The sequence below is a fragment of the Kryptolebias marmoratus genome, linkage group LG3 (genome assembly GCF_001649575.2).
Source record: "Kryptolebias marmoratus isolate JLee-2015 linkage group LG3, ASM164957v2, whole genome shotgun sequence".
Classification (NCBI taxonomy): Eukaryota; Metazoa; Chordata; class Actinopteri; order Cyprinodontiformes; family Rivulidae; genus Kryptolebias; species Kryptolebias marmoratus.
The window spans coordinates 13,181,178-13,196,667 of record NC_051432.1 but is presented as its reverse complement, the minus strand read 5'-3'; the positions used below and the strand labels follow the sequence as shown (position 1 = coordinate 13,196,667).

The window sequence follows — 15,490 nt, the reverse complement described above, 5'->3', positions numbered from 1 at the left end:
ATATACTCGTTTTAATTTATCCTGTGAGTGTTCTTAGTTTATTGTGTTGTGAGTGTTGTTCCATTGTTGACCTTGTGGGTTATTATATTGTTTAGCTTAATTTCGAAGAGAGTGCACAGATTCTGGCCGAGCTTGTGACTCCGCCTGCCAAAATCTGTGCCACACACACACATAATAAATTATAACAAGTAACTATTCTGATTTTTTTTTCTTGGTTGAAGTCGTTTCGTACTCATATATTATGCGTTTTCTGCTCTGTGTGCGCTCTCGAGACAAGGGACGCAATTATTTTCCGGGGATACCTACGTTAGCGCAACACCGGCAGCAGCGCTATGATTGGCTGTCTGAACCGGAAGTCCAGGTGTTATTTGAGATTTCGTGACTTATCAGATCCTGTCACCTAAAAGCAAGAGGGTGCTACTTCAGTAGTTTTCTCATATTACTCTCAAGCGATAGTAATAAAAATTTAACCAAATATGTGAATAAATTTAAATAGAGTAATAAATGTAGATAGTTGATTTAGGCTTAAAATAATAACTAATAATGAGGTATTAGATATCCATGGATGGATGGAATTAGGTATTTTAAAAATCCCTAATAATATAAATTAAACAGAAAAAAATTAAAAAGCCTAGCATTTCTCAAAGGAATGCAGAGTTTTGGACAAAGATTATCTTCTGTTAATAAATGACAGAGTTGCAGCCATTTTGGTCAAATCTTGGAAATAACATTACGTCAAATATGTTGCGCTCAGACGATGAATTGGACATGTCCAATTCAGTTACTACCACCCTTTTTTTTTTGGATCAACGTCTGTAAAATTATCTGAGTTAACGCCATTTTTGTGTTAAATAATGTTGACTAGCTGGGCTTTGACATACTTGAGCCTTAAACAACTTACGTAGGTCTAGGTGATGCTATAACATTATGTTTGGGGTCATTGAAGCACACTAACCCTGGTTTTCTTTAAGGATTTGTCTACCTTTAGACAGAGGGAATGGAAAAACATTGCCACAAGATGATACTGCCACCACCGTGTTTTCAAATTGAGGAGAGGTGTTGAGTTTGCTCAACACAGGCAAAGTTTTCCTTGAACTAAAAAAGTCTATTTCAGTCTCATCTAATCAGAGTTCTTCCAAATTTATTTTAAAGTAATGTCATTTTTCTAGACACTGTTTTTATAAAGGCCCTTATCATTGAGTGTTTGACCTGTAGTCCAATTGACTGGATCTCTTTTTGAGCCACAGCAGTTTAATGATTTCCTTTGGCCTCTTCAGTCTACATGAAAGCCAGCAGCTCATTCTTTCTTATCATTTTTATCAAAACTTGTGTTTGAATACAGGGCGGTGAGATAAAGTGTCATAAATGCTCTGTTTTCATGCTTGTCGTAGCTTACAGGTTTAACCTGTGGTAGAGGTAGTTACTGGATTTAAAGGGAAAATTAAATAAATTATCAAAATCATGTGTTTCATGTTTTTCTTTCAGTTAAACACTATCAATAAACACTCTAGTGGTCCATTTCTCTGATTTAAAAACATTAATCGCTTGTTTTTAGGGTTATTGTGTCAAAATCCCAAAGTGGAGGTGATTGTGTGGGCGGTGTTACCTCCATGGTTGGTGACGTAGAAGCTGTGGCAGACCGCTGTAGGACACTGAGGAGGTTACTGTCACTGTTTATCAGGGAAAATGGAAGCAGAAGAAAAAGAAGGTTTTGTTCCACTTTGAAAACATGTTTTTTTTTCCTTCCTCCAAATTATTAAACTAGCTATTAGGCATAAATACCAGTATGTGACAAAAGAGATGACTTTTTAAGTACTCTGTGATTGGAACTGTTTAATAAGAACAGAACCTAAACAAATGACAGGTAATAGAGCCTAACTTTTCTGCTTTTTAAATTTGTATTCTGCAACACTTCTGTAATAGTGTGAATTTTTGTAAGCTTTTTCTTATGTTACTATTCACCTCTTCCAGGGAAAAAAAAGATTAAAACTGAAAGACAGTTGCAGCAGGGCTGGATTTCTTTTCCAGAAACCTGAATTCAGTCAAGGGCACTCCCCAGGTAAACATTCAGGCTTCAAATTACCCAAAGTCAACCTAAAGAAGGGACGACAGAGGACGTGCACAGGGACTGAGCCCCATTAGATATCTGACTACAACATAAGTAAAATAAGGAAAAAAATAGGCTCAAGAATTTCATTCATTTTTTATGTGCTTTTACATAAACGTGCACGTGTTCATTCACGACACAAGGCCCATATTTCGCTGTTGCTCCATTTTCCTACTACAGCGCTACCCGAGATGCCGCTCACGGATTGGTGCGCCAACCTGTCAATAACTCCCTTCTCGACCAATTACATTCGCCGTACGCGGGGCGTGTAACGAGGCGACCGCTGATTGGTGCAGCGTCATCGGAGGCCTTGTTTGATAACATTACGGGATCGGCTTCCAGCCGCGGCGGGCGACGAGGGCGGTGGTTTTCATTCAGTTCCTAGGAAGTCACCGTTTGAGAAGGCAGAAAAGGATTCGAGCTTAAATATTAAGTTTAATTACCCAAGGTATGACTTTCAACACAGCTCCGAGGGGTTGAGAGGTTTTCATTGATCGTGTTGCGCAAACTGCGAATGCCTAGCTTAAGCTAGCTACTTAGCTAGCATGAAAGATATAGCTAATGTGTACTGTAGACAAATAAAATATGCGTATATAATCAGGCCAGTGATGTCTTTTAACTGTAACAAACGAGTTAGATGTTATTAAAGGTTACTTACGTAAATAATCTAAAGTACTTGATGTTGCCCAGGTTCTCGGATGCAGCTAAACATTAGCAGCTAGCTTGATGACATTTGTTGCATCATTCGGGATCGGAACAGTTTTCATGATTGTTCTGATACAAAGATAAACTGCATTATTCTGACCAGCGTCAATATTTTCCTTTTAGTGTTTAAAGCAAACTATTACAACAGGTGAAACTGAGTTTGAGTTGATGTTTGACACGCGGTTCTTCTCAAATTTACCTTCTATCCGGCTTAATAACATATGTTAAGTATTTGTTTTAAGCTAATAACACAGAACAGTGTAAAGAAAAATCCCACGTAAACGAACAGGCAACTTAATAAATGTTTTGTTTATTATATATGTTCTATTAGCTGAGAGGATTCTGCAACAATAGCTTATATTTGTTTCTTTTTTATTTCATGGAAGATCTTGTAAGGCTTTGAGCAAATACTAAATGTAATAAAACGCACAGATGGCTGCATCTGCTGCAGCTCAGGTCTGCTGTAAATGAAACCAAATGTTTGTGTTGCCTTCAGTAGGATTTTGTCAGCGGTCTGACCTGTTTCTCTGTAGTGTTTGGACAACGCGTCACTCTGCCTGCTCGTCCAGTCTGTCCCCTGTGGGTGTCCTGTCAGGGGGATGTCAGCAGCCTGTCTCGTGCGCCTGGCGAGGTGCAGCGGTCCTCGTGTGGGATTTTTACAGAAGCCTTTTGTTCCGCCGCCGTTTCAGCACAACGGCTCCAAGAAGGGGCTCCCGCTGTTCTGCAGGCCACTATATGGACCCTCGGGGAGGCGGCACAGCAACACGCGCTTCGACCCAGACAGCAGCGGCCGCCTGACTACCTGGGACTCGTTCGGCATCTGGGATGATCGCATTGACGAGCCCATCCTCCTGCCTCCCAGCATTCGCTATGGCAAGCCCATTCCCAATGTGAGCTTATCGAGGGTAGGCTGTGCCTCCCTCATTGGTCAGCGCAAGGAGAACGAAGACCGCTTCCAGGTCTCGCAGGTGACTGACAGAATCCTCTACTTCGCCGTGTTTGATGGGCACGGTGGACCAGAAGCTGCTGACTTCTGCGAGAAGTACATGGAGAAGTTCATCAAGTAAGGAAGGATAAATGTATTTATGTTCGTTGTTACTGTGAACTATCATTAGGATCCCAGACGTCATACGTCCTGATCTTCTGTTTCAGGGACCTTGTGGCAGAGGAAAACAACCTGGAAAAGATTTTAACAAAAGCCTTCCTCGAAGTAGACAAAGCTTTTGCCCGGCATTTACACTTCTGTCCAAATGGTAGGTTCTGTCATGTAACGTGCTTAAATATGTTGTACCTAATATATAGACACGCATATCTGTGTATATATGTAATGACGCTTTTGTCTTCGGTCTTTAAACATAATATACTTATCTTACTTAGGCTTTGGATTTCCTGACTGACATGACCTGAGCAATTTTGGTTAGAGGTCTGTCGTTTTCTCCAAAAGTTTCTTCATAACTGCTGAATATTAACCAGCTACAAGCAGAGTTTCAGTACATGCAGCATGGTGTTTATATTTACAGACCAAATTAAAGAAAAAAATATGTACTTGTATGGATGTAATACAGGCCATGAAGTGTCACAGCATGGGCTGACTTTAAGTTATACTAATATTTAGAGTATATTTCTACAAACTCTTAAGCGTTTTTTAATGACTTGTTTGTTATAAATGCATTTTTTTGTCTTTTTGATTTGTTACTTGTCTTTTTCAGGACATAATAAAGAATATGTCTGGTTCTTTCCAGGGCTTAAAGTTAAGTAAATACAACCTGAGGTGGACAACAGCAACACATGTTACAGTGCGACTGATTGAATATAGAAAAAACCCAGTTAAAATGCATAAACTTCAGGAGGAGGAAAACGAAAACAGCTACCAACACTATTTCCCCAATGCTTCTATAGAGGTTTGGAGAATAAGTAACTCCTAAGAGCTGCTAATTAATTTGCCTGATTAAGAGATGAACACCTTTATAAGAACAGAAAACTCCAGCAGGGTGTTCTGAGAAGCAACAATTGTAGCCCATCCACCTGGAAAGGTTTACACGATTACTACAAACTATGAGGAGTCCTTATGTTATAATGTGAAATGTTATTCATAAATGTTAGCTGCCAGTCTTCCCAGGAGTCGTCGTTTCAGGAAACTTACCTAAAAATTACAACAAAGGAAAAAAAATAGTGCTACACGTGAGACTCTATAATCTTCCAAGATTCCCAAGAGAACGCTGCACGGTTTGAGTTTAATGTCTCATCGAACAAACCGTAAATAAACTACAGGAACAATGTCCTTTCAACGGACGAGCCCAAAGTGAAGATGTTTGGCTAAAATGAACGTTTATTTTTCTTTCTTTTTTTTTTTTTAAACCAAATCTGTCAGCATGAACCCCACGTACCAGCCGTTCACCTCGACGGTTGAGGGCTGATGTGCAGCCAGAGAACTTGGGCGCGTTGAGTCGATTCGGCCTTTTTTTGTGTTTGTTTACTAAAATATTCACAAGTCAAATACCGAAGCTGACAAACGGTTGAGGCTCGAGGATGGGTCACGTAGCGGGGATGGCGATCCCGAACACGGCGACAAATCTTCAACAAAATGTCTGGAAAAAAAAAACAATTTAGTTTTTTTCAGTCGCTCGGACAAGTCCAGACACAAAATAAAGCTAAGTTTCCCTGAACGCTGTGAAGTTATGGGGTGTATTTGCTTTTCACGCAGCATATTTTTGTTAATTTGTTGTTAATTTGAAGTCGTATTTGTCTGATTTTAAGACCTGATCAGAACCAGATGATTTGCTTTTTTTAAAATTATGTTCTTCTAGTTAAAACAGTAGAACTGAAAAAGAGAACATTTGCTTTCTTATTTTTTAACTTTTGTACAGTTTTGCACAATCAGATAAATTGTTAAACGTTTTTTTTGGAGCATCCCACAGACTGTTTTTCTCAGTAACTCGTAGTTTAAATGTATGCATCGAGGTTGTAGAAACCTCAGGTTAGCCTTTTTTTATTCTTGAAGTGTGAGACTACGGTTACATGTTTGATTTAACAACAAGTATACCTTTTTTTTTTTTTTAAATTAATTTTCATGTGGCCTTGTTTGGTGCCACGCTGTGTGAAATGTCCCAATATGCCTGTGTGTGTGTGTGTGCATGTTATCTACGGCAGCTGCTGACCCAGCTAAGAGCTGGAGCCCCTTGGTACCAATGTGGATGGCGAGAGGCTAGATATTGAAGGAGAGTCCAGCGGGTCCTAAATCCTGGACTACTGGAAGGTTCTCTTTCTCTCAATCCTCTCTCTCTCGCCCTCTCTCTCTTTTTCTTTTTCTTCTCTTACCAAGTGTATGCTTCTTGTGAGACAGTGCTTCAGTTTGAGAAGGTGTATGAGACATTCAGTATCTTGTCTGTGACAGATCTTCATCAAACAGCAGGTTTAAGAAAAAAATAAATAAATAAAACCGAAACCGTAAAATCTGTAGCTAGTGGTTAAGTCCCTGACTTTAAAGGGGAAATGGTGTCCTGCAGGCCTGTAATCATCAGATCGATCAGTCCCGTTCGTTGCTCACATCTTTTAAAGTGGGGTTCACTGGAAAGGTTATGAACAATTAATATCTTACTTGTTTCAGATAGCTCTACATTATACCTTTTAATTTGAGAGGTGGAAAAAGGCTGGATTGATGAGCTAGCGGCTAGTTGTTTCACCTGAGTGCTTTTTTTTAACAAACCTTTGCATCACTTTCAATTTAAATGAAATAAAATAAAAAATTACTTAAAATGGATTCATTTAGTTTAATGAGTTTATTTAATGACTTGGTGAGCATTCATTTGATTAGCCCATTTTAAGGAGTTTAAAGAGATTTAATTTAAAAAGTTTAACGTGTTTAATAATGTTATTATGGAGCTTTCAGATGATTATTATAGTTTTAAATTGAGTTTAATGTGAGTATTTACTGTTTATTTAATGTCTGAACGTTTTGATGTTCCCTCTTGGTAGTTTCACGTCATAGTTATTTCCACAGAATTCAAGAGTAAACAGGAACGGCAGCAGCTAGCTGTAGCTCTTCCTGATATTTCTGCTGTAACCATGTGATCTGAAATCGATTAGTGTTGAGGTTGGAGTGGGTTTTAAGACGGCAGCAGTCCGTTTTGGCCCCTTTTTTTTCTCTCTGTCTAGCCATTAGCTCATCAGTCAAGCTGAGATCATTCAAAGAGCCATCTACAGCAGGTAAGATATTATTTGTTCACAGCCTTTGAGCAGAATCCCACTTCAAACGGTCTGCAGCTCAAACCCTGTTTTTGCATGGCTCAGATGGTTTCATTCCTACTCTCAACGGCATGTCACCGACTTCGCTTTACCAGTCGCCGTTAAGAGTTAATCTTACAAATTAATTCACGTTTAAACATTTTTCTTGTGAACGATTATTGTACGTCTCTGTACATCTAGATGAGCTCGCGTGTCGCTCCTCTAGTGTTAATCAAACAAGCTGTTGGACACTTATGAGTGCCGACTCGTTAACTCTTACGGTTCATTTATATTAAACTGCTGTATAATAATTTGTTCTGAATCTCAGTCCTGCACATCAACAGTTCCACCTGCATGTACTGCCCTCCTCCGTTGTTTATTGTGTAATCTAAGTCTGCGACGACTTCCGACCCATATGTTCGTGTTTTGCTCTGTGGACGTGAGGTTGTGAGATACACCGTGTGGTCGTCGACCTTGTGTATGTGTGTGGCTCCCCGTGACCCGTTCCGCGTCTGACGGTCCCTCCCACGTGTCTTTGTAGGGCCGGGGATAAATGCAGGAACCACCGCCACCGTGGCCCTGCTGAGGGACAGCATCGAGCTGGTGGTCGCCAGCGTGGGGGACAGCCGCGCCATGTTGTGCCGCAAGGGCAAGGCCCTTAAACTCACCGTCGACCACACTCCCGAGAGGAAGGACGAGAAGGAGAGGTGGGTGATGTGGAGATGCCAGCAGTAACGGACAACCTTTCAACCAGTAGGAACTGCATGGAAATACCTGTAATAACCTGTAAATGAAGTACCACAGTTGGATTTTATTTTGCTTTTTGGAAAAAAAAAAGAGCACTTTTACTGATTTTAGGCCTCATAATTATAGGGTTTAAACTGTTTCATGTCAAAGCAAGAAGACGGCTCGCTCAAATACAGGAACAGCTTTGGAAACTTCTAGTCTTGGAAAATGCCTTTAGGTCTAAACATAAGAAAATGATTCATACGTTGAATCATTTGGGCACAAAAGATGCCATACCTAAGAAAGGAACCAGTGTTATACCTACAAACAGCTTCTGTAAGACGCTGCTGCAGGTTGATTTATTTTTTCCTTCAGTATTTATTGGCCTTAGCTGAAGTGACTTTTTTTATTTTTGAACTTTTTTCCAAATCTGCGTTGTTCTTCAGGATAAAGAGAAGTGGAGGCTTTATCACCTGGAATAGTCTGGGACAGCCAAACGTCAACGGGAGGTTGGCGATGACGCGCAGCATCGGGGACTTTGACCTGAAGAAGACCGGAGTCATTGCTGAGCCCGAGACCAAAAAGATTAAGGTCGGTTTGTTTCTTTGAACTAAACTAATTTCTTTCTTTGCAGACGTGTTCGGTCGAGGTTTTCTTCCTGTGTGAAACCTCCAGTTAAAGATTGTTGCTTTTGGTTTTTAGACGCCTGTCCTAAGACGGGACGTATTACGGTATGTCGCCGTCCATCTGGAGACAATTCCTAGTCAGACCCTTTAGCGTAGAAATGTCAAACTGCATAGCTGGACACCTCACAGGCAAAGGGTGATCTCTATTGATTTCGAGGTCACGGGGGTTAAAGGTCAAGATCAGGTTCCCTAGATTATTCCTGCTATCAGGCGTGTTGTGCAGCGTTGGCGGTACTCCTGTTAAATGTGTTGTGAACCTTTTTTTTTTTTTTTTTTGTCCGACTTCTCCTGTTTGAGACGTTAATTGATGGTTTCCTCTCCTCAGTTGCACCATGTCCACGACGCCTTCCTGGCCCTGACTACAGATGGCATCAACTTCATCATGAACAGTCAGGAGATCTGCAACGTCATCAACCAGTGCCACGACCCCAGAGAGGCAGCTCAGAGAATATCTGACCAGGTAGGGGGAAAAAAAAAATCACACCTCAAGTTCAATACGTTTGCTGACAGAAGTCACATTAATCACGAAGGAACGGTACAATATTCAAATATTTATTGTCCTAACTGGATTTAAATTGGAGTTGGTCAGTCTTTTTTCCGTATGGTGCTTGGAAGTGTTTGGCTTTTCAAATAAATTAAAAAGAATCCTGAATTCATAGAAATCTTTTCAGATTAATCTACAATCTCCAGTTTTTAAAGATATTTCTAACCCTTCTGTTATTTATACAATTCAGTCATTTCCTGCAAAAAAACTGTGTTGTACCGGAACTGGGGAGAAATGTAATCACCTTAAATTATAGCGTTTTAATCACTTGGACATGCAGTTTTTTTTAAGTTTCCTTTTAAATGTTACCTCATTTTCCCCGGTCACTCGGGGATAAACAACAGCAGAGTATTTCAGATGTAATTCAATCATTACAAATACAAAACCCGTATTAGAACAGTGACGTAAAGGTCGTAAAACTGAGCGAACCGTCGGGTTGATGTATTTCTTGTTGTTCGTGCTTCCCTTCTCTCTCAGGCTCTGCATTACGGCACCGAGGACAACAGCACAATCATCGTGGTGCCGTTCGGCGCCTGGGGAAAACACAAGAGCTCCGACACGAGTTTCTCCTTCAGCAGGAGTTTCGTGTCCAGTGGCCGCTGGGCCTAGTCAGCAGGTCCGGGAATAAGTAAACAACAAAATAAAAAGAAAGTCTGGTCCGTGGACCCAAATCGAAACACGTGCAATACAACATGTGCCCTTGAATTAACAGAAAGACAGCAGTGTGCTCCAACGTTGATACCTCATGGGTATAATAGGTTATTTAGAGCAGCTTCTGTGAAGTAAGAGGCAGCAAAAATCATAACGTGCACTAAACTGACACAACATATAAGGTTTTTATACCAGCAAATAGCAACTCATAGGTGCTAAAAACTGAGAAGTATTTAAAGACGACAGGTTTGGTTCGCTAATTACAATGCCTAAATTTAAACCCTTTTTTTAATTTAAGTTGAACTAACTTGGACAAATCGAGGGAAACTGTCTAATTGTTTGTTTTTCACCAATTCTGCGTCTGCAGGGTTTACTTTCGGCCACATTTAAACATTTCGACTACCCGCTCAAAAATACGGGAGTGTACAGCACTTAAATTGAAATCCTTGATAATCAATGGGGTGGATTTTAAATCCTTTCTTAAGCACATACAGTGTGGGGGGGGGGGCAGGTTTACCATTCACCACATCCTCATTTAAAACTGGTCGTTGTCGGCACATTTAAAATGTGCTCTTTGGCTCGGTTATAAAAAAAATAAATAAATCAAGAATCGGACGGCGCTCATGAGTCTGCGCAGGTTTTTACTGCTTCACCTAACAGTGAAGTCACCCCCCAAAGCGTCAAAGGATCGGTCGTCCTCAACCCGTCTGCCCGAGTTTTTTAACAAACAGCTGCTTCTTTCCTGTTCTCTTTGCCTTTTTTTTAAAAAAAAAATCACTTACCAAAGCGTCGCCAACAGGCACAGCTGCCCCTGCTCGTAATCCTGGAGGGTCGGGAGGGTTTTAGGAACGTTAGGAAGATTTGAAGATAAATGTTTTATTTAAAAAAACAGCATTTCAGAGGCTGAAGCGGACGTTTTCCTTCCAGTTTTAAGCATCGCTTTTAGGCCGCGCGTTGGATCTGAAACGTCTTTGTTGAGGCACAAATAAGCGTTCAGGGTACAGAAATGTATAGTGTATGTTTTTATTTTTATTTTTGTAAATAGTTGTATTTATGTACCTCTGTAACACTGACTGTTATGTATATTTGTTTAATATCTACCCACCGTCCCACATATCTGAATATTAAACACACGCAGTTTGTGTTGTACAAAGCTCTATTACTTTGCTCGTGATTCTGTAATTATTTAACCTTTTTTTTTCGTGTTTCTTGAAAAGAACAAAGCACTCTGAATGCAACACTACAATTTCTCTGTTTAGAGCCATGATGTCTGACAGTGTGAATGTTTGCTGAGATAAACAATCGGGATGCGTGCGGCGTTATCTGGAACCAAGCCGCTGAAACGTAACCCAATGTGAGCTGAAGACGGACTTGAACCATTAGACTGTCTGCTTTGTATTATGCTATGTTTTGTCTTTATTATTAATATTATTGTTAATATTAAGCATATTTATCAGCATTGTTTTGTCTCTGACAGCTGCAGATATCGTCATGTTTCGGGCAGCCACTGTAAATAAAACCGACTCATTGGATGAGCCTGGGATTGATTCGTCTTTTACCTTTAACAGATCTGACTACCGCAGCGTCGAAACGTGTATGCAACGTGTTCAGATATTCGTAGCTGCTTGTAACGCCGCGCAGATATTCCCCCCTGCAGCTGGAGACGTGACTCAACACTTTGTACTGTGATTACTATTATTTTATTTGTATTCATTTTGGTCGAAACGGCTTGTCCCGCTCAAAATAAAGATAATGTGTCAAAATGTTGTCGTGTCTGGGTCGGGGGGGGGGTTACTACATTTCCTATAGTTAGCTTTTCCTAGGGTAAAAGTCACAACGGTGTCAGTCATAAAATGTTTCCCTTATGTAATAAAAAGCAGCCATTTTTGTTATCAAAAATTTTTTTTTTCCCTAAAAAAACTCCACATGTATATAATTTTTTGTCCTTTGTTCTCTCTCTGTATATATATATATATATATATATATATATATATATATATGAAACAACCCCTTCAAACCGGTTCTGACCAGTCCGAGACAGTGGACCACCCTCTCCTATAGCTTCCTGTGTTGACCATATATGTAGCGGCTCACTGACAATATTCTGGACATAGGATATGTGCAGGGCTAGTATTTTATCACTAACTCAGGCACTTAGTCACACAATAGAGTTTAGCAGAAGTAGTTTAAGAGCTCAGGCTGCATCTTTAAATAAATGGTACCATTAAAAGCAAACAATATCATGAGTAACTTTGTTAACAAAAATATTGTATAACTTTAGCTTAATGCAATACATTGTCTTCACACCAGCTAGCTAGTTAGCACAGTATCATTTAAGCTAACTGGGAGAAGTGAACACTGCAGTTCAAGGTGTCCTTATGCATTAAAATGTATTTTAAGTGCACTTTACGGCCAAAAGTATTCACTCGCCTCCTTTCCCATCCTTGATCCGTAGGGTTTAATCTGACATTGGTCCACCGTTTGCAGCGTCAACCCTTCTGGGAAGACTTTCCTCAGGTTTAGGAGCGTTTGAGCATTCTTCCAGAAGCTCGTGCGTGAGGTCAGACCCTGATGGAACGACGGCATAGAGCCAACCCAGAACAGTGACGAGTCACAAAGAAAACCGATTTGTTAACCAAAAAAATAAATAAAAAATGGACGCGGCAGCAAAGAAAACCAAAACGAGGAGGACGACACAAAGAGCGGGACTCGACCACGGCATGGACAGAACAGACCGTAAACAACAAGATGGGGGACGAACCAGCGAGTAACGGGAGCAAAAGGGCAGATTATAAAGGCAGAGGCTGATGAGGAAAGGGACGCGGGTGACTGATTAGAAACAAGGAACAGGTGTGGCTGGGCGTGGCAGGCTGAGTGGAGAACCACAGAGCTGAGGGCAGCTGAATCGTGGCACAGGAAACACACAAGAACAACAAGAACACAACAGAAACACAATGGTGACGACATGAAATCCAGTACGAACATAATAACTGAAGGCCTGCCTCTAACTGTCATAAAATCATAAGAATAAAGTCTAATTTTTATCACGGTTTGTTTCACCAAGTACATCCTTTTCTTATCCAATCAGTACACCTTTAAGCACTGTTATACTCAGTTTGTGTCCTGAACACACATTACCTGTTGTTACCTTTTCACAGGTGGATTTTCTGTTCATCACATCCGGTGAGGTTGGTTTAAAGTCTGCGCTTTCTTTCTTGTTGTGCCTTCAGCTCTAGTTATTAAACTATCATGGAGGGACAGTGGATTCAGACCAGAAAACACTAATCGCTGGATCTATGTGCAGTAAAAACCTTACTGATTGATTGTGATTAAAGGCGGCGGCGGCGGGAGGAAGGTAAAGGAAAGAGACAAGCTCTTCCAGAAGCTCTGGCGTCCATCTGAGAGGAGAGCAAAGGGTTACTCCTCTGAGCAGCTTTTAAAGACGGGATTCTGTTCGGCTCCGCCACTTTTCCAGCCGCCCTCTTCTTGCCTCTCCGCTGAACGGTGAGTCCTCTCGAACCCAGACCTCGTTTACTTTAGCAGCATCAGGAGGCGGGAACCAGCCTTCGTTTCATTCGTTGAGCAAAAAGGAAAGAACTAAAGCAGCCGGTTGTTTCTTTAAAGATGCAGAAGATCATATTTTCTGTATCTTCAGAGGAAGTTATCACAAAGATGACACTAAAAAGCTGCACAAAATCAGCGTAAACAGGAGGAAGGAGAGAAAAAGGGCAGCAGAAGTGTAAAATACTACAGTAGATGCACGTCTATGGTAATTCCATTTTCTGCAATTTATTTTAAATATATATAGTAATTTATGATCTGTGTTTTTGTGTAAGATATCACAAATGATACAGGCTTAAAGTGTTTTTAATAAGAATTTTTTAAGGATTAAAAGGGATTTTTATTTTTTAAAACTATCATACACTACAAAACATTGAGGTGTTTTTTTTGTGTTTAAAACTTTAATTTCACACTTTTAACGTCAGGCATAGAATAGATAAAATGTCAGGTAATCTTTTAACAGTAAAAGCAGTTCCATGTGAATTTATGATTCGGTTTCTGATGATCATTAAAACAAACAGTTGTCCCCGAAGTGGTAAATTTATATTTTGTAAAAGATAATTAATCTTAAAAGCTTTAAGGTTAAAGTTTAATGGCTTGGAGAGGCTTCAGGTTTATTTATTTTCATGGTTTTATCTACTTTTCTTTACATGTTCTCATTTATCTTCATCAGACGGCTGATTTCATAAATTAAGTGACTTAGTTTTAAATTCTCCGAAAGGCTCATAAAAATAAAACTTTTATTTTTCTTGACAGCTAGTTGGTTTGTCTCGTCTATAGGTCGGTTTTTATCAAGACAAATCAAACTTTCTTGTCCCGATGTTAAAAAACAAACCTAACAGAAATAATCTGAGACGCAGCTAATTTAGGCTTTCAAAATAAAGTTAATTTCTTCTAAATAATGTTAAGATTTGTTTAAAATCTCCTCATATGAAATCCTCCCTGATCTGTGTTATTTTAAAAACAGCTTTATGAGAATCAAACAGAATCATCCCGACCTGTGGCGCTCGGTGTGTAGATGTGTGTAAATCTGCAGGATTTTTACTTCTTATTCCATTATTGTTGAAATTACCTCCAACAATTACCGGCTTTTAAAACATTGTCTTCATTTATTATTATTAATTAAATAATTTAAACACCAACCTGGATAAATAAATAATGTAAAAAAAAATCACATAAGTAAGAAGATTTAGTTTCTATTTAGGACCTTTTTTTTTTTCAAGGATTTTGATCTGAAGTGGCTTTTTTTGGTCATTTTCGACAGATAATAATAATAATAATAATAATAACTTTAATTTAGATTGCGCCTTTCATGAAACTATAATGATCCAGAAGATCAGATTTTAAAAAAAAAATAACAGAACAAACATCAAGACTAAAGGAAAGAAACACTTAATAGTTTCCAAATAGTTCCTAAAAAGCAGTTTCTAATTTTGTCTCCTTACTTTATGAATCTTTTCTTGTTTTTTATTTTTTGTTTGTTATTTTCTGTACAGATTTTTTTAATGATTTTTTTTTTGTTGTTGCTCTTATATCAAAACGGCTCTTTCTTGAGTCGGGCGCTGTGGCTTTTATACTTTTCAAACTATTTAATTTTATTTATAAATATTTTCTCTACAGAAACACTCTGAGGTCCTTTCAGTTCCTTAAAAAAACTCTGTTCTCTTTGAAATCTGCTTCAGCTACTGGCTTTGTTTTTGTCTTCTGATGCTACTGTTAGCTTTTAGTTAGCCTTTTCCTACTTTTAGCCTTCCTTTTGCTACTCTTAGCTTCTAGTTAGCTTTTTAGTACTTTTTGCTGTTAGCTAGCCTTTTCCTGGTCTTAATTAATATTTTTCTACTCTATCTTTTAGCCAACTATAATATAATATAATATAATATAATATAATATAATATAATATAATATAATATAATATAATATAATATAATATAATATAATATAATATAATCAGGGGTGGAAATTAAAAATTTTGTCCACCAGCCATAGTGGGAACCAAATATTTCATCTGTCTGAAATAACTGGTTCCCCCCTCTAAAACATGGGACAAAAACAATTTACCAAAAAGTCCTTAACTGTGTTTATTCCTCTCATCATGGACAACAAGTCCTGTGAATTTGGAGACATTTGGTTTTTTTTTTTGCAAAAGTTACGAGGGGGGAACCAAATATTTCAGCCGTCTGAAATAATCGGTTCCCCCTCTAAAACACAGGACAAAAATAATTTACCAACAACTCCTTAACTGTGTTTATTCCTCTGTAATATGATATTATTAGCACATTTTATTTT

At 39.0% G+C, this 15,490-nt stretch overlaps 2 protein-coding genes across 3 annotated transcripts in view; both read left to right on the top strand.

Annotated features, from left to right (window-relative positions):
• The first annotated feature begins 2,416 nt into the window (after window positions 1-2,416).
• ppm1k (protein phosphatase, Mg2+/Mn2+ dependent, 1K) lies at window positions 2,417-11,406 on the top strand. The gene is made up of 7 exons (XM_017407769.3): window positions 2,417-2,555; window positions 3,346-3,875; window positions 3,965-4,065; window positions 7,578-7,743; window positions 8,209-8,353; window positions 8,774-8,908; window positions 9,470-11,406. Exons 2-7 carry the CDS (start codon window positions 3,412-3,414, stop codon window positions 9,599-9,601), a joined length of 1,143 nt encoding a protein of 380 aa, XP_017263258.1. The 5' UTR covers window positions 2,417-2,555; window positions 3,346-3,411; the 3' UTR covers window positions 9,602-11,406.
• A 1,590-nt stretch (window positions 11,407-12,996) lies between these two features.
• The window catches only part of abcg2d (ATP-binding cassette, sub-family G (WHITE), member 2d), a 16,866-nt gene continuing 14,372 nt past the window's right edge, over window positions 12,997-15,490 (top strand). The window contains exon 1 of one of the 2 annotated variants that reach the window (XM_037974852.1): window positions 12,997-13,147. Coding sequence is in view for 1 of the 2 variants with exons in the window: in XM_017437134.3 (XP_017292623.1) it covers window positions 13,400-13,412 (13 nt within the window). In the remaining variant the exon portion in view is untranslated. Of the gene's footprint in view, window positions 13,148-13,173; window positions 13,413-15,490 lie in introns of those variants that run through there. The other variant, XM_017437134.3, reaches the window with a different exon arrangement.

Bases quoted from the DNA above. Each gene is read 5' to 3' on its own strand.
- ppm1k (XM_017407769.3), top strand. From the start codon at position 3,412: ATGTCAGCAGCCTGTCTCGTGCGCCTGGCGAGGTGCAGCGGTCCTCGT. The intron at 4,066-7,577 runs GTAGGTTCTGTC...GTGTCTTTGTAG, and splicing joins TTTACACTTCTGTCCAAATG to GGCCGGGGATAAATGCAGGA. The intron at 7,744-8,208 runs GTGGGTGATGTG...GTTGTTCTTCAG, and splicing joins AGGAAGGACGAGAAGGAGAG to GATAAAGAGAAGTGGAGGCT.